Source organism: Echiichthys vipera, assembly GCF_963691815.1.
Source record: "Echiichthys vipera genome assembly, chromosome: 10".
Taxonomy (NCBI): Eukaryota; Metazoa; Chordata; class Actinopteri; order Perciformes; family Trachinidae; genus Echiichthys; species Echiichthys vipera.
The window spans coordinates 18,915,368-18,933,403 of record NC_139835.1 but is presented as its reverse complement, the minus strand read 5'-3'; the positions used below and the strand labels follow the sequence as shown (position 1 = coordinate 18,933,403).

The window sequence follows — 18,036 nt, the reverse complement described above, 5'->3', positions numbered from 1 at the left end:
GTTATCCTATTTAGACTATTTCGGTTTATTTGTGCTTCATTTCACTAATATCAGTCCCACGATTTCAGTTTGCCTTTACGTGGATGGGATATCTTAAAGCGTGAAATAGCATGTTTAGTATAGCGTAACATAAAGTAAAATACCCTAACATGCATATAAAACAGCGTGTGTTAAAACTGCTGGTAGCCCACAAACTAAATATCTTCCTGTTTGAAATCTTGTAGGTTTGCATTCAGCTGGAGTAAGAAACAATTATGCTTTAATTTAGTGATATTAGAAACACATTGGGAACACTTGTCTTGCAGTAAAGTACAAAAGGCTCTAGATATTGTTTTTCTTTTTTAAGCAAACTAATGCCTGCGTCAGTGCCAAACGCCTGCCGCAGATTGGCCGTCACTAATAACTGAAATAATTATAGTCCAGATACTTTGATACCATAAAGAAACACAAAACAAGATTATTTGACAATTTATTGCAAGATATACATGCCACAAACATGCGATAAATTCACAGATTCACTTGGTTTTCCGCCATAGAAACATTTCACTGTTGAGCAAATGGCTTGCACTTTAAACAAATGTTGCACTACACGACAATTCATGTGCTTTCATGACTGAAAATAAGAGTAAGTCTTTTCACAGCCCGCCATCGCGACCCGACAGAATACCCATTTCTACTTCTCCAATAATTTAAGACCAGAAAGTGTTACCCTGTGATAAAATAAAACAAATACACGACGCCACACAAAAGGACTGAAATTGGCTTACATAGTCACAGTTTCGTTGAAATTGAAGATACACGTTCAATGCCACTGAGGCATCAAACTGAATATGAGAGGAAATAAGAAGACAGCGAACCACAGACACATGCACGCTCACGAAAAGGTGAGATTTGAGGTCAGTTCGCGGATGCGGTTTTCTCTGTTCATTTTCTTCAGCTTCATCCTGCGGTTCTGAAACCAGATCTTGACCTGCCTGTCGGTCAGGTTGACGCCCCTGCTGATCTCTAGGCGGCGCTCTCGGGTCAGATACATATTGAAGAGAAACTCCTTCTCTAACTCCAAGGTCTGGTGCTTTGTGTAGGGACATCTTTTCTTTCTCCCACTTTTTGCGGTTAACCAGTTGCTCGTTGGCGTGTCGTTCTTGCAATCTGTAAAGATTCAAAAATCAGAGGCATTCAGTATTTCAGTGATTCATCTCGAACAAACTCACCTGCTGCTTTGGATTTTACCTCTGGGAAATAACTCACTTTAATGCGTTGCAAGAATAAATAAAATGCAGGGGATGTTATTAGTCACGTACATGGCACCACTAATAAAACAAATTCAACACCCCCATCTGATCAAAACGCACAGGAACACGTCTTTACACAGCCTGAAAATATATTTCCATTTATCTAATATCAAACCATATTAAAATACATTCACGTGTTCGTTTAAATTGGTAAACTTCTGAACTTTAAATGGAATTTCAAACAGAGATTTTGTCATGTTTACTTTAATATACAGACTCAATTATTCAGAATTACACAGCTGCAAATGCACCAATTTTAGAAGCTCATGGAGTGATTAAAATGTGCATATGCAACAAATAGATTTTTAAAGCGAAAATGTTTAGTTTTTGAAAACCATGCAATGTGCCAAAATATAAAACAGAAACCAAAAATATATTTTTAAATGGACGTTTGTTTGAATTTAAATTTGTGAGGTAAGAGGGACATGGTGCATGCTGCATGGTAAAACCATTCTGTTGCCCATTACTGCAACCTGAGAAAGACTCTCATTAAACATTACGACTTTAGGGTTGTTTGTGTTTTATACTTGGTTTTATGATGCTGGAGCCTTCTCAGCACTGCAGCGCCACAAGATAAAAGCATTCATTGTAGCCAACCCACCTTTCCCTTCCTTCTGTAGCAGCTCAGGACTGGACACACAGGCTTCCATGGAGCAGTTTTTCTCCCCGGAGCTGGACCTGAGATCCGGGCTATCTACGGGGACCGGTGTCCTTGAGGTCTCGGGCTTTTGCGGGACGTCCTCGCTTTTCTTTTCCGCCTCTTCAAAATTTGAAGGCGCCGCGGAGGACTGCGGTTTCGGGGTGACCCGGCTGAGCTGCATCAGTGTTGGGGTTGGACTCGGCGGCTCATGGCAGTAGCTTTCCTGATGTTTCCCATTCGCATAAGTTTGGCTCAGTCTGAAATAGCCTGGAACCGGGATCTCTGGACCATCGACAGGACAAGACTCGGAAATAACGTTAGAATATGCGGGGACCTCTGACGAGCTGACTTTTTGCACTCTCTTATCGGAGTACATGCAGCAGTTACTCTCTTCCTTTATGCTCTGTGAAAATGTACAGTTTGACATCTGACTGGACGGCTCTATTCTGCAGGGTCTATTCGGATCAGTCCAGTTATCTATTTGAGGTATGTACGAGTGGACATTCATGCCGATATTTTGATGGTTGACCTCCCCTCTTTTGCCGAAAGACGGCAGGAGTCCACAGGTTTGCATTCCGTAAGTTCCCATTTCTGAGCCAGACGGCATGTACATGTTGCTGCTGGAGTAAAAGCTGTCCGACCTGCAAGCACCAATTAAAGAGTCCACTAGAAATGTGTTTGCCGCAGGAGAGCTACTGGGAAAGGACATTTTGGGGGGTTAAGTTCTTTAGAGGAGAGAGATGTCCTTTGTAAGCTGACATATCTAGGAAAAACAATCTCCGTGTAAGTCAGGATGCCTCCCGACCACATGACAAGCCCACCAATGAGATTTGAAAATGGCCTTGAGACGCAGCCTCCTCTCCCTACGCACACACACACACACACACACAGACACACAGACAGACACACACGCGTACTGCAGATGCAGACGTGGTCAACAGCGACACCTACAACACGGACTTGAAATTGGTTTGCAGACTTTAACAGAGGCTGGTCAACCAAAACTGAAACAATCAATTTAAAAAATAGAAAAGACGATTTGAGTGACATCAGAAAATAGTCCACTTTCATTTGGAACTTAAGTGTGCAACAGCTGAAGATATATGGCATGTTTTCAATGAGTTCAGTGATTTAAAATCATGTGTCTTTGTGTGAGAGACTGAGGACAGGCAGTGTGCATGTGTGCGTAAAATCCTGCCTATAGCGCAAAGGCGATATAACTGCAGACCATGACAGAATGCAAAAGTGGTTATTCATATCATTCACCCCACAAAAAAAAAAGTCAACATGAACTGTATTTGCATATATTCTACTGTCTTGGATATGTTTGTATACAAATAAAAAAACGAAATAAAGATTACATGTAGTTAATATACTCCTTGATGTGTCGTTTTTTCATTATTTCAGGCTTTGAGGTTTGTTTCATTTATTTTTTTAATTTTACTTTTACCGGTTGATTTTTGTAATACAGCACAGGACCAAAACCATTCGATGCAAGGACCTCGGCTCTTAAGATTTCCTGCAACATATCAGCATTCCAGGCATGGATGTATAAGGTAAAACGTGGGTTCACCTTTCACACGTTCAAATTGAAGCAGAAGCTTTGTATGCATGAAGGTCAACATTATAACCTTGTAAAGCTTTGCCTTTCAAATAAACTGCATGTAAGACGGGTAGAAAATGGTTATTTATTATTTGTACAGATTATTAAGCACAGTATCTTTATTTGCATTTTCTCACAGGTATTCCCGATGTTCAAAAAAAAACCTGGCTGGCAGTGTACACAGTCTAGGGATTACTTTTGCTCGGGGCTCCATTGTTTGTCTGCAAATGTGTCCAAAATAAACAGTGTGTCTGTGAAACTGAGGGAGAAATAATACACTTATACCTTAAGTTATCCATCGACCAAAAATCTGAAGGCATAGGCCACAATAATTGCAACTATCCTACAGGTCTTTACAAATAAAAGATAGTAAATGCAGCTCTCTTTGGTATCCATTCAACTTTAAATAGTCCTGTAACTTGTTTGGGGTGTGTAGCTCTGTCTTCAAGGCTCTTGGATATTTACAGTTGGTTGTAGTAAATCATCTCAACATCACAGGACTCACAAACAACAAAATAAATGCGCCTTGAACCCACATTTAATTACTGCACATGTGTAGAAAATACATCCATCGTTATACCACTTTCGGTTCTTTTAAATAAAGAAAAAATAACATTTAACCAGGACATCTGACAATGCGAACACCATTTTTGCTTAAATAATCACGTTTTAAGGGTATTGCTCAAAGATAACATTGGCTTTTTTTGCATATCATGTGACGCACTTAATTGGGGGAAAAAAATATTCTTTAGGTATAATAAACAATTCATACACGCACATAATGTTGCCTACACAAGTACCGTAAACGTGGAAAAACAAATCGGACCTCAGTTGATTTAATAATAATAATAATAATAATGATAACAACAACAATATAAAGATAATAATAAAGAAAATATCAGGAGATCCACTGATGTTTCAAACAGAGCATATACAAATAAAAAAGTTGCTCGAAAAAGGACATTGATATTGTTGTAGTTTCAGGCCAAATTGTAATTTTTTGGGATTAACACTTGAGCTATATTTTCAAAAGGATATCACACGATCATTTAATAACATTTATACAGCTGCAGAATCAAAAATAAATGAAAGGAAGTGCACATTTACGTCAATAAGCCCCAACAATATAATATCCGCAGTAGACGGATTTCAGTGGCCTTTGCTTGTGTGGCCTTCAGGTAAAAAATCGAAGTCTGTATTTTAAAGGTTCAAATGACAAAGACACGGAATATAATGATATGTATTTCTTTTGTCCTTTTAAAACACTTGCTTGTGACTTGTTGAAATGTAATTACCGTCTCTAAGACACAAGAGTTGCATCCGGAAAAATTGAGTGAAATAAATAATGTATTACGATTAATTATGTTCTTATTTCCTAAGATAAATTCTAACCTGTTCGGCTGACTGGTTTCATACAAAAAAGTGCTTTTGGGTAATTACTTTTAAAATTTAAAATCCAAATAAAATATATTCATAATTATATTTCGGCCTATTTATATATAATCAGTCGAAAACTTAATTTGGGCCAAAGTATGCATTTAGATTTAAGATTTAACTGTAATCAAAACCCTTTGTTGAACGGATATATTCCTCCACTGAATGGTTTTCATGCAGGTTAGTTGTTAAATATGGCAATATGGCTGAACACTGCATTTCCACTCGCAGCCAGAGCTGCAAGTCTGCCCTCATGTGGATACACCGAGAAGCAAAGTGTATTACCCCACACAGTTGGTAATGTAATTTCACCGTAGGACATCATGACAACCCAATTAAACGCTTAATGAAACCTCAGTTTTCCAATAGCCTTTTTGGGAAATAACTGTAGATGTGACGCATCACAAATGAAATAAACATTAATCTCCAAACTTTTCTTTTCCATAAAACAGGCTGAAAAAGGGGGGCTGTAAGTGTTGCTGCATACAGCTAAATTGAAAATAATCACATGAATGATCAATAAGGCGACTGTTTGTGTGGGATTAATGCATTTATTTACTCAGTCCCAGTACTGGTTACAAAAATAATAGATATACACAACTGAGGTAAAGCATGGTACTCGGTGGAGCTGCACAAAGATGGAAACGTTTCACCTGTAGTATTAATTCAAGATGAAAACAGGATTTCTTTTCGCCAACAAATAGAAATCTTTCTCATTTGCAGCAGATTTAGAGGCGTCAACGCCACATCCCGTCCATTGAGAATACTAGAAAAGCCGATATACTTGGAAATGTACTTATCATTTCATGTGGCGGTCCTTATTGGAATATCCTCCATTGTATCCGAGCTAACAAGTCATTGCAAGTGCCCCAATATGTCCAAAGGAACTAAAATTGGATGGGATGCGCAGAATTCTCCAAACATTTGTAGCCCGAAGTGAAACTACTTTAAGACAGGAAAGGGCACCAGGGATCTTGTGGTCTGGGGGTTGGGACACCAAAGTCCAATAGCCCCCTATTTAGACATTTACAGCTACGTTTATTATACTGTCTAGACGGTTCAAGGTTTAGTAAACAACGTGTTTGAAAGTAGAGGAAATAACGGGACTATATGACCGACAAGCGCCAGATTTCTTCACTGGTGAATCTTTTTGGGAAAAACGCCTCCTTTTCTCGTGTTATTTTGGTTGGACTTGGTTAAGTTCATGTGACAAGTTTCGTGACTATGATACAACATTTGTCGTGTCTACTTTATTTCACACCACGACGTGCACTACATGCGTCTTATAAATGAACATTACACAAATGAAAGAAGCCTACATATAGTTTTGTATAAATAATTTCAAAAGCACAGCTCGCGCTTTGAATATCCGCCGCCTATAACGCGAAAACATGAACACAATAAATAAATGCAGAATTTTTTAGTAAAAAATATGGCACCTCGATTTTCCAAATGCCAGATTTATGTAAAATAAACTGTTTAAACAGGATGACGAGGGTTCAAATATGCAGTCTTTTAAAACATGTGTATAGCTCCAATTGTACTCCTCCGTGTGTGTGTGTGTGTGTGTGTGTGTGTGTGTGTGTGTGTGTGTGTGTGTGTGTGTGTGTGTGTGTGTGTGTGTGTGTGTGTGTGTGTGTGTGTGTGTGTGTGTGTGTGCTATCAGAATAAAGGGTTCCCAGGGAAATACTGTAGGCGGTCGCGGTTCAGCTTTTTCTCTTTCATTCTTCTGTTCTGAAACCAAATCTTCACCTGCCGATCGGACAGGTTTAACATCCTGGACAGCTGGAGCCGCTTCTCTTTGTTAATGTACACGTTGAAGAAAAACTCGCGTTCAAGTTCTCGGATCTGGTATTTGGTGTAAGGACACCTCTTCTTCCTGGACTTGGTTGATGAACCTGCACAAAAAATGAAAATCAAGTAATGAAATGTCGACTATAATGCAGTTACGAGATACATGTTTTTAATTTGTATTTCTGCACAAAGGCCCCCTTTCTGTCTCACACACACACTCTCACACACACAATGAGAAAAACTAGGGACTTTGCATTCAAATCAACTTACATTACACTGATTTTGTATGCATAGGGTAGCGTATGGAGGTAGACTATTGCATTCCATAAGTGTTTTTATACCTGCACACCAATACAAACTACAACCAGATTCAATAAACTCTGATAAAAAACGATTTTTCTTGAATGCCCTATCAATACAAGCCACTTCCAGTAACAGTCTTGTTATCAGACACAAGGCAACCTTTAACTTAACTGTTTCCCATTGTAAATACCTTTACAACCGTAAACTAAATCTTATAGGGATATAAAAGCTTTTGCATGCTTATAAAGAGCCACATAACCCTGGAAGGACACGGTGGTGGACACAGTGCAGTCCGGGCACTCTATTGTCTAACTTGCACATCTTATATCCGAGACAAAGAGAACTACTTACTCTGTTGGTTGTTTTTGTCGCCGCAGTTGGAGGATGAGTCCTCGTCGGCGCTCCCGCTCGGGTCAGCTTTGTGCTGCTCTAGTTTGGTTAAAGCCTGATTGTTATTCTCAGCATCTCCGGGAGCGGCAGAGTCTGTCTTTTGTTTGGGGAGCTGCGCGTTGTTCTTGTCCGAGTTAGGATGGTCCAAAAACTGGTCGAAGCCCTGGGGGAGAACCCCATTTCTGCCCACATTGGTGAAGATATTGCACGGCGAGCTCGTCCCCCCGTGGTGCCCGTACAAGGACTCGTTTTTGAATATCACATCCGCCCTGCTGCTGGAGGACTGGATCAAGTCCCGATGCATTATCTCGTCCGCTGAGTAGTAGGACGCGTAATTGCCCCTGTAGTGCCATTTGCTGGGATGGTCCAGTCCATAATCCCTGAAAGCGACTTCTCGAACAGGTTGGACTTGGGCTATGTTGGGAGAATAGGGGAAATTAATCTGACACGAAGTAGTCTGCGGTAAAAAGGAGGAGACTGATGTAAAATCGGGCGTCGAAACGTAATAAGTGCAGCTCGGTAAATACATATTTGACGCACAGTTGCGATCATCGTATTCCGTCATATCTCTTCTTCCCTTTTTCCTCTCTGCAACAGGAGAGGAATTGGCAGCTTGGCTGTGTTAAACTTTGTCCATCTATAGCACCACAGGCGCGTGGAAAGACCCCGCCAGGGAGAAAAAATCGGAAACGTAGGCAGACCTGCAATACATCTTGATCGATTCTTGGAGGTAATTGTGTCATGTGATCCAGCCAAGAAATTACCATACATCAATATCAGTCATTAAAAACTGTCCGGAGAAACTCATGTGAGCTCATGCAAGAGCCTTCATTGGCTCCCTGGCTCCAGAGGAAACTCCTCTCCAGCCGTCCCTGCCCTATGGCTCACGGAATAAGAAATTTGTGAACCACCGCTGGAATATTTAATTGAAAGCTTTACAGCACCATCTTCATTGTATAATGGCATGTAATGACAACCGCGCGCGCTCCATCGCGAATAGATTTGTGCACTTTTGGGAGTGTATAGGCACCGTGTGTGTGTGTGTGTGTGTGTGTGTGTGTGTGTGTGTGTGTGTGTGTGTGTGTGTGTGTGTGTGTGTGTGTGTAGCAACAGTTAGGTCGGACACATTCAAGTTGACCTCCGCTCATACAAAGGAAAGCTTGAGGAAAATGGCACCAAGGCCACCGTGCCTGCACTATCGCTGCACAGTCAAACCAGGAGCCTTTATGATGGGTTTTATGCAAATACATTTTAGGGTTCATTGCGTATTATCACTGCGCACTATGACGGTTGATAGGAATTTAAATACACATCAGAAAAATATTTGAAGTCAACGTCAGATACAATTCTCCAGGCCTGCAGCATTGTGCAAAAGGTTTAGAAATAAGACCACAAAATACCTGGGCTTGTTATTACACATCATTCTATAAATCATACTGCAGAGCATGCAAACAAGTCCGAGTGTGATGCAGCCTTAAACTCTATACAATAATGTTGAGGTTGACACATAATATCCCATGCTTGCTTTTTAATTTGTAACACTTTAATAAAAAAAAAATCAGATGAACGCGCGTGAAAAAAAGCCAAATAAAACAGCCCACGGTATGTTATTGCAAAAAAGCAGGGAAGTTGATTTTGGACACCACAAACACATAAGCTAAGTCAATTGCAACATGAATCACTAAGCACATGCAGCATGGCCAAGTCCATAACAACTGGCTTTGACCGTCTGTGGTTTAGGTGATGTCCACCAAGCATTCACCAACAAGCCTCTGCACCCAAATCATTTTATTGCACGTAGAAAGCCATGCCTGCAGAGTTTAGGCCCCCTCTACTCGGAGGACGAAACGGAGGTAAAACACTGGCGAACGGATACACATGTCGTCAAGCCTCCAACATGTTTGGAAATGTTTTTTGTTCGCCTCTGTGAGTATGCTTTTTATTTTTATTAACGTGTTATACTTGGAGAAAAAAAGGGAATTAACACATTTAAAGAAAATCTAGCACTTCATACTTTTTGCAGGCCGGATGCTGGACGTAGAACACAAAAAAAACCGATCATGCAAATTGTGCACCATGCAGTGGAAAGGCAGCTCTAATTTGAAGGCCAGTATTGTAGTCAGAGGACAAGTAGATTCTTCACTGCTTTAAGCCTGAAGGTCACACGCAATGTGAAGGCAGCTTAAAGGCGACTGGGTTTATTGTTATTGGGGGTAAAATCAGCTCTGTGTTTGGGTTCTCCGTTTTCAACCTTTCCCACACTTCACATCGAAACCCCCTCCGGCAGTTAACACCATGCAGAAATCAGGGTGAAAATTGGACATTTCTTAACCTAATTCATCCAACGGACAGCGTACAGAGTGCAAAACCACGTCTTTAGCCATTACCAACAATCAACACCAATGCAGTGAAGTGTTACAGAATGGACTAATGGCATGATTAAATGAATTTAAGTTTCCAAACAGACAAATAGATAAAGTTGAGGCGACCTGTTGATTGTCAGCAGTTGTGGAAGATGCATTGAGATATTTTTCTTTAAAAAAAAGCAGCAAAAATATATCGTAAAAATGCTCTGTTACAAGTAAACGTCCTGCATTCAAAAACGTACTGCGTAAAAGTGTTAGTCGAAGTTAAAAGTACAAAAGTATTGGCATGTTAATATACTTAAAGTATGAGTGATCCATTTCAGAATACTGTATATTACTGAATTAATAATTAGCGATGTATTAACGTGTACTTCACTTTAATTGTGTAGCTGGGCTAATAGTAATTACTTTATACTGTATATTGCTGGGTAGCTTTATTTATATTATAACATCATAGTTTGTTTTTATTTTGTATTAATAATATAAATAAAAGTAAGTAGTAGAAAGCACCTAGAGCTGTCAAATAAAGTGGACTAAAAAGTACAATATTTCCCTCCCATACTGTAGTGTAGAAGTACAGAGTAGCATAAAAATAATCAAGAAGGGTACCTCAAAATTCCACGCAAGCATTTAATGCTTGCTGTGAAAGATTTTCAAACGTGGATCTCAATTATTACCATTATTATAATAATTCCTTGATCCGTTTTGCACTATGATGTATACTGTTATGAGCGTCAACTGCGACGATCGCATGTGCTCATCAAAAAGGTTACTCACATTTCACGTCAACATTTCATATTATAGTTTTACAAGTTCAAATTTAAAGTTTTGAGCGACCAAGACTGAATTCAACCTCAGCTGTCGTGCCACTGAGCCCGTTTTGTTGTGCGTAATATTAACTTCCATAGTCAAATGTTACCAAACATACACGAGAAGACACGTTCAAATGTTTATATTTTTGGGGAAACTAATACCTACATCCTCACAAAGAAGTAGCTTAGTGTTATTATTGTGGGGAGCGATGCACAGCCTAACTAACTAACTAACTAACTTGACCTTAACTTTGTTTTGGCGCCCCCACTATCTTAAGGAGCTATTCTGACGGTGTCTGGCTGCGTTCGGCAGTAAAGCAATAAAGGAACAAATAGTGAAGTAAAACGTTGCCTTTCGGACGCATTGAAAAGCCAGTGTAAGCGTTTCCATTAGTCTGAATTAAAACAAAAAAACAAATAGTAGGTGAAATGTGTGTGTACGAAAGAACAGCCATAACTCGAGACAGGACACAACAGGCCCCACGGTGTGTGTGTGTGTGTGTGTGTGTGTGTGTGTGTGTGTGTGTGTGTCTGTGTGTGTGTGTGTGTGTGTGTGTGTGTGTGTGTAATAGGTGCAAAATCATATATTGAAATAAAAGCAATAATAACAAGGACTTATTTAGACACAACGGCTCTACAAAATAAACAGCCAAAGGTGTAGAAAGCAAACCAACAGATGTCTAACACCCACTAATGTTCGAGGCATCTCTTCGCGTTTCATTACAGATGACTGAGTTTGAAACGTTAATCTGACTGACGTGAACCTCAAATATGACTGCAGTGGTATGTTCTTGTTGCTGTGATGCGGTGATGATGATGTGATAATGATGTAACGGCAGGCTCCATTAATAGATTCACTCTCGTGTAATGTTTCATGTGTGTGCTGGTGGTTGGTATTCTTGCAGTTTGAGCCCTTTAAAAACCAGAGTGACCACTAGTGACCTGCAGGCCTCAACTTTGTCCATTATCAACCAAAATGTGAAAGCAATCGAGTGTTTTGTAAATATAGGATATGGTAAATATAAACAATGACCCGGTTAGATATGTCCATACCACCAAGACACCGACACAATCGCATCTAATACGCACAGAAAAGCCTGTTTAAGTGTTTAAAGTGCATACAATATATATTTTTAATAATTAAAGGGGGCAAATACAGTATGGCTTCTTAATTACACCAGATCCAATTGGTCACAGCCACAGTAACCTCCCACTGACAATGAGTTTGTGTGTGTGTGTGTGTGTGTGTGTGTGTGTGTGTGTGTGTGTGTGTGTGTGTGTGTGTGTGTGTGCTGCTGAATTTCGCGTCTGTCCTGAGTAGGAAAGCTAAACATAGACACAGAAGAACATGTGACTAACACTGAAGGAAATAGAGAGGTGCAAGTTAAAAGAAATGCAGTCAAAGTACTATTTTGAAGTATTTGTTACTGGATTTACAACTCAAAGTAAATGTGGATGATTCGGACACAATATTTCTCAAGGTTATTTTGTTCCGCTGGCTGTGAAAATATTCTATTCTATATTATAACATCTGAAGCTGCTTGATAGAAGTAAAAAATACATTTATTGCAGAGATAGTTGAATGCAGAATAGGACGTTTCATTTAGAGTAAGTGAGGGACTGTTTCCCAGGAATATGTTATTAAAGTGTCTGTGTATAAAGGCAACAAACCGTTTCCTTCCATGCATACACGATCGATTTATATAGTGAGGAGCATTCAGTATCTTAAGTGAAAGGTAACACTCGCATATACCCTGGTCTTCCTATCACTTCAGGCAGCCAAAAAAATAAAAATAAATAACATTAAAGTCTCCAAAGTAAATCCTCAAATTCTATTTTGAAATAATCCGTATACTTTAGTGGAAATTGTGCAGATTGACACCTTTTGCATGTTCTAATGACAAATTCATATAATGATCGCGTAGTGAGCGACGGGCTGAATGAGCGTGGATGAAGTATATAAACTCGAAGTGTATCGGTAAAACTTGCCATTTAACAGTCTGCCTAAAAAATAAAATGATTCACATAATGCACACTAACTCGTCTTCATGAAATGAATAATTATCTTTACTTACAGATGTATTCATCTGCCGGTGACGTCCATTTTACAGAACCTGAGTCGTGAAAAAAGATGTCTGGTCTAATGCGTAACCTTACCAATAACATGCTTTCTGTGAGGATTTATAAAATAATTCAACCCGAAATGAAATAAATGAAATATTAATATTTTATTAATTGTGTATTTAAAAAGACTGGACCTACAGAGCAAGAGGGATTCCGATGCGCCCTATCTGGAATTGTGCAGCATATTCGCATTTGGGTAGCAACACGAAACCACATGTGAAAACAAAACCCCACTCTTATTTACATTTACAGTTGTAATGCAGTTCAAACCAACATCATCAGAATGTCTACTATGCATAAAAACCTTTTTTTCCAGGCATTTGAAGTAAACAGCCCATAACACTAAATGCGGCGCAATTATTTTCCTCCACAAATGTGTGACGCGGCCACAGAAACTGTTACTTTGCTCTTTTAATCAGATTTACAATACATTTGGAGGAAATCAGCCATTTAATTGAATTACAACAATTAGGAAATAGACATGCGATTATAATATATTTGGCAATACTGACTGGTAATGTTTTGTCCGTCCGTAAACATGAACTTGACTGTTTGCTTCCACATCAGGCCCACACCGCATGCGCAGGCCAGCATACAAAACACACAAACACATATAGATCCATATTCCTGCTTAAACAGGTAGTAGTTTTAGACTTTTGAGCTGGATGAGAAACAATTACGTTTAAATGTGTACAATAACCACGGCTACATGCCAATCAGGAGCCAGGGCCTAGTGCGTCTTTGTATAATCTCAAAATTAGAAATGACCAATTGGGTAGAATCGACTATATCTTAATCTGCAATCAATTTGAATCACTATTAATATCATTGACCTTGAGACTAGAAAGCCTGTTATGTGGCAGGAACATAAGCATTTTATACACATCTATAAATACAACTCCATGCCACGAACCGAAAGGTGTGTACACATGTGATGTGCTGCAACATTACAACGAAATTCTGAGCGGTTCTGGTCACGATCAAGTCCAAAAGGTCATCAATACGCGGAGAAAGCGTGTTCGCGCATCATCAGTCGCTTCTTCTTCATCCGGCGGTTCTGAAACCATATTTTCACTTGCTGGTCGCTCAGGTCCAGTCTTTCTGATAACTCTTTTCGTTTCTGTCTGTTGATGAATTCATTCATCATAAATTCATTCTCAAGTTCAGACAGCTGTGGCTTCGTGTAAGGCTTTCTCTTCTTTCTGGTTCTCACTTGTGATGAGCACCATGGGGCACCTGGAGGGGGCAGAGGTAGAAACACGGTTTATACTTCAAATTAACACTAACTTCAGGAACAGGGATATGAACTGAAGGGAACCAATCGCTCCCAATGGCACTGCTTATAGTGTTGCTCATATCTTACAACACGCTTTAATAACATTATAATAAATATTAGAGGGTTCGTTTATATTGTACATATAGGGAAATATGGCTGATATTACAATGGAACCAAGACACAGTAGCGTCTGTAAGGATATTATGGGGTTATTAAAATAATAATAATGCCAAAGGAGATATATACTGACCATAAAATAGTCATAGTCATATGAACTCATAATGGCATTACAAACTAACTCCTATAACAATATAATCGTCAATAGAAACGGATTCGCTTTTTATAACGATGTGACATGAGATCATAAGAGAAAAGACACAACAAGCACAGCTCTTATTATATTCTCCATAGTGTTATAATGAAATAGTAAATAGTTGAAGCTACGAAATAGTTCTATAAAACAGGTTACTTAACCTTCTGCGAAAGTCGTCCTGGAGCACGGGTGACTCGATGATGGGTGAACGGGATTCTGCTCCTGTTTGAGTGGACCTGCTGGATCCGGATCAAGCTGGGCCGCAGAACCGTGAGACCGGCTGTCCAGGTCTGAGTAGCCGCGGTCACTGGCAGCCCCGTGCTCCCCGGCGTAAACCTCATCTCGCCTCGCAGACTCCTCTGTCTTGTGGGTCGTGACCTGAAAGCATCGAGCCGACTCCTCCAGATGCGCCTTTACGTGGCCGCTGGAGGAGTTCGTATTTATAGACACCGAATTGGACAGAAACGGCGGACAGTAGCTTCCAAAGGCGCGGCTCTGTGGAGGTGCTGATGGTCCAGACGTGCACGAACTTGACGAAGTCCACGGGAGCGTGCACACCTCTCTCCTATTGTAAGGGATCTGGTGCAGCCCGGGTATATGGGCTCCATTACCCCGCAAGTTGGAGAAATACAGCGACTCAGGGGGAGTAAAATTCAACAGAGAACCAACATAGCCGGGATTTAAGGGATTCCGCTCACACATTTCCATGGAGCTTTCCTCAAACGCTTCTTGCAAGCCTTTTAGCAACTCCTGAAGAATAAAGGGTAGGTAATTGTTGATTTGTTAATACGTCGTCACGTGATATGCAAAATATGTTGTTCCGCCCCACCCTTGCTCCTAGTACTGCAAAGCAAAAATACTCCATGAGGAAATATTTTGGTATTGAGTGGGTGGGGGATGAAGTTCAATTCCAACCATCTGTTTAGTCTGGAATATCAGAAGAATATTTGGCTTATGTCAATTTCAGTGTCAGCTACTATTTCAAAAGCACATGTGTGGAATCTCCTTTGGCAATCTTTGTGCTGTGACACGAAGAAGATAGGTGACTCAGAGGAGTGACCCGGTACAAGGGTAAATGAAGGGCCTTGAATGCACCACAGGAGAGCATACACAGGCTTCATTATATCACCTACTAAATTATTGAAGTTATACAAAATACGTTTGGGATGTAACATTTAAAACGTTCGCTTTTTGTTTGTTTGTTTGTTTCATTTACATACATGCTTTGCTCTGCATCCTACCATTTCTCTCGCTGTTTTTTTTTGTCTGTTAGTGCTTATATATTTGCATGAAAATATCCTACGAAAGAGTAATTATGACAATGTATGATGATGTAAAAACGATGATTTCTTTACTGATTAAATGTTCATAACAAATCACACACAAAATTCCCCCTTTTCCCCACATGCAGTCTCAACAATGTACAATGTACAACAGTAACCTCGCGTTTATTAGAGAGCCATTGTTTAAGGTTACATTATTATATGCTGTAGGCCTACATTGTAGCCGTGGATGTGTGTATGTACTAACTTGTAAACAATATAACCTTGGTTCGTGTCGGCCTCAAACGGACTGAAGACTGGGAAAACTGTATGGGAAACTGTAAATGTGTCCGTATTTCCAAAATTCACATTAACTTTTACAGAAACACAAATTAGTTCGAAACTCTTCGAAATTGTGCTTTTACCTGCAGGTTTCTATAGACCTCGTTGTTCTTATATTTGTAAGGCCACATTTCCAATAAACGTAAACTACTTGTGCAGTTTAGGTTGATATTGTTTTTTAAAAAAGGAGTAAAGAAAAGGACCACCACAACCGTCATCTCTGTATAAACCCTTCAGCACGGCACCCCTACTGTACAATCACGACATCTCGTCAAATGTTAACACCTGAAAATAAACCATAAAAGCATACTTCACCCTTGTGAAATTATTTCACAAGGGGAAAGTACACATTTAATTATGAACACTGAATACTGCGTGACTTTACTAATCCAAGTCCAAGTGCATTTTGCCAGCAGTATTTAGTGTAGGCTGCTATCAAATCAGTTTCTGGGTAACATTGGAGTGCGCTTTTCTGCAGTACAATGTTTCCCTGTGTGTGTGCATGTGTGGTGGGGGCGGGGAGTATAAAAATACACTGACACTGAAGAGTTGCAGCAGTTGGTTTTTGAACACAAATGATCCAATAGTGGGGAAAATTGATGGAGGATTGTCTTAATCGCCAGTTAATCCCTTCAGAGACAAAATACTGTAACTACTATATATCCCAAATCTGCAGATGGGGTTGTTTTATGACTACATGTTGTCCAAAGCATGCTTATTTTATTGATTTGCATTGAACCAATCATCCTAAAGGCATCACACCAAGATTCAAAATATACATGTTTAAGGGTTAAACCAGACAAGATCCTCAAAATCACTATTAAGCAACCATATGAGTAGTTGCGGATGTAATCCAATAGGTGGCAGCAGAAGTTCATACATGGCCTTTATCCTGCCATGCTGCCCTTGCTCTTTCCATTGTCAGTTGCTTGATTCTGCAATTAAACATCCGCAGTTTCAGACATCGCTGGAGTTGTATACAGTAGATTGACGTGTTTAACTGAGGGATCATAACATAATGTATGCACTGTGCCTATGACAACATCAGCAGTCACGGTAAGACAAGTGCGAAAATGACATAAGCGTGGATTGGTTGCAAATTCCTGCCCCTGGTATATTTGTTGGAAATGACTGTTACTGGAATGTTCAAATGAAGAAAAACTAACACAAAACAGCTGGCACAACATGTGTAATAGCGATACTTATTTTAGAAGGGAAAAAATACTTAAATCATAATGTAGAAACTTACAGAATAACAAAAAGGTCACTATGAAATCCCTAAAATACAACAATATTACACAGCTAACGACATTGTCTCTAGAGTGAAAGGCGAATGAAAATGTTTTGATCTTTGTTACTCCACGTTAAGTTTCGTTCAGAACTTTTTTAAAACATATTTAAGCCATTCAGAAGTTTGTGTAATGTAATACGCACAATATTCAGACCTAAACACACCAACAGGCGATTTAAAAACATGTCTAAATCGCATGTAGCCCCCATAAAGTAAAAAAACAGTGAGCGGCATGAACGAAATTAAAAAACTATTTGTCTTTCTCGCATCAGGACTCTTGTGAACGAACTTATCCCAACTGAAAGAGAGGAATTAAGCACACTCATGTCATCTTAACCTAACGATACAGATGCGTCCTGACTGGTGCGTTTTCATTTTAAGCCGCGTTGTGCAGAGTTCCACCGACTAAAGGTCAAAATTTCACTTAAAAAATATCGAAATGGAGTTTGTATCTTGTAAATTCCTATTTCTAACTTTTTAAAGAGAAACTATTGGAACTTCATGTAGCAAAAGATTGAGCCTGGCAACCCAACAACGGTCTGCGTCACAAAGGAAGATGGGCTCCCACAATTACAAAATTAGGAAAAGTTTTAGTGTCCACTTTTAGTGTCATTTACTGCTCTTCGTCCTTCATGTTTAGTGTCAGGGGCCAAATTGAGGAGCTTCAGTCTGGATGTTTTCCAGGCCCTTTGAAGGAAGCTATCCGCCGTCTATTGTCCTTGGTAATAAACTTGCTCCTTCCCTCGTTCAAGTTCTCTGGGCTGAGAAATGCTGCCTTGAATCTCGCAAGTGTT

The 18,036-nt window shown here is 39.7% G+C and overlaps 3 protein-coding genes across 3 annotated transcripts; all 3 read right to left on the bottom strand.

Moving 5' to 3' along the window:
* Window positions 1-482: 482 nt before the first annotated feature.
* Window positions 483-3,232, bottom strand: hoxd10a (homeobox D10a). The gene is made up of 2 exons (XM_083922085.1): window positions 1,894-3,232; window positions 483-1,149 (listed from the first exon to the last, which is right to left on the bottom strand). Exons 1-2 carry the CDS (start codon window positions 2,639-2,641, stop codon window positions 875-877), a joined length of 1,023 nt encoding a protein of 340 aa, XP_083778211.1. The 5' UTR covers window positions 2,642-3,232; the 3' UTR covers window positions 483-874.
* Window positions 3,233-4,055: 823 nt separating this feature from the next.
* hoxd11a (homeobox D11a) lies at window positions 4,056-8,191 on the bottom strand. The gene is made up of 2 exons (XM_083922215.1): window positions 7,418-8,191; window positions 4,056-6,867 (listed from the first exon to the last, which is right to left on the bottom strand). Exons 1-2 carry the CDS (start codon window positions 8,019-8,021, stop codon window positions 6,632-6,634), a joined length of 840 nt encoding a protein of 279 aa, XP_083778341.1. The 5' UTR covers window positions 8,022-8,191; the 3' UTR covers window positions 4,056-6,631.
* A 4,690-nt stretch (window positions 8,192-12,881) lies between these two features.
* hoxd12a (homeobox D12a) lies at window positions 12,882-15,065 on the bottom strand. The gene is made up of 2 exons (XM_083921772.1): window positions 14,509-15,065; window positions 12,882-13,994 (listed from the first exon to the last, which is right to left on the bottom strand). The coding sequence occupies exons 1-2, from the start codon at window positions 15,053-15,055 to the stop codon at window positions 13,756-13,758; spliced, it is 786 nt and encodes a 261-aa protein (XP_083777898.1). The 5' UTR covers window positions 15,056-15,065; the 3' UTR covers window positions 12,882-13,755.
* Between the last annotated feature and the right edge of the window lie 2,971 nt (window positions 15,066-18,036).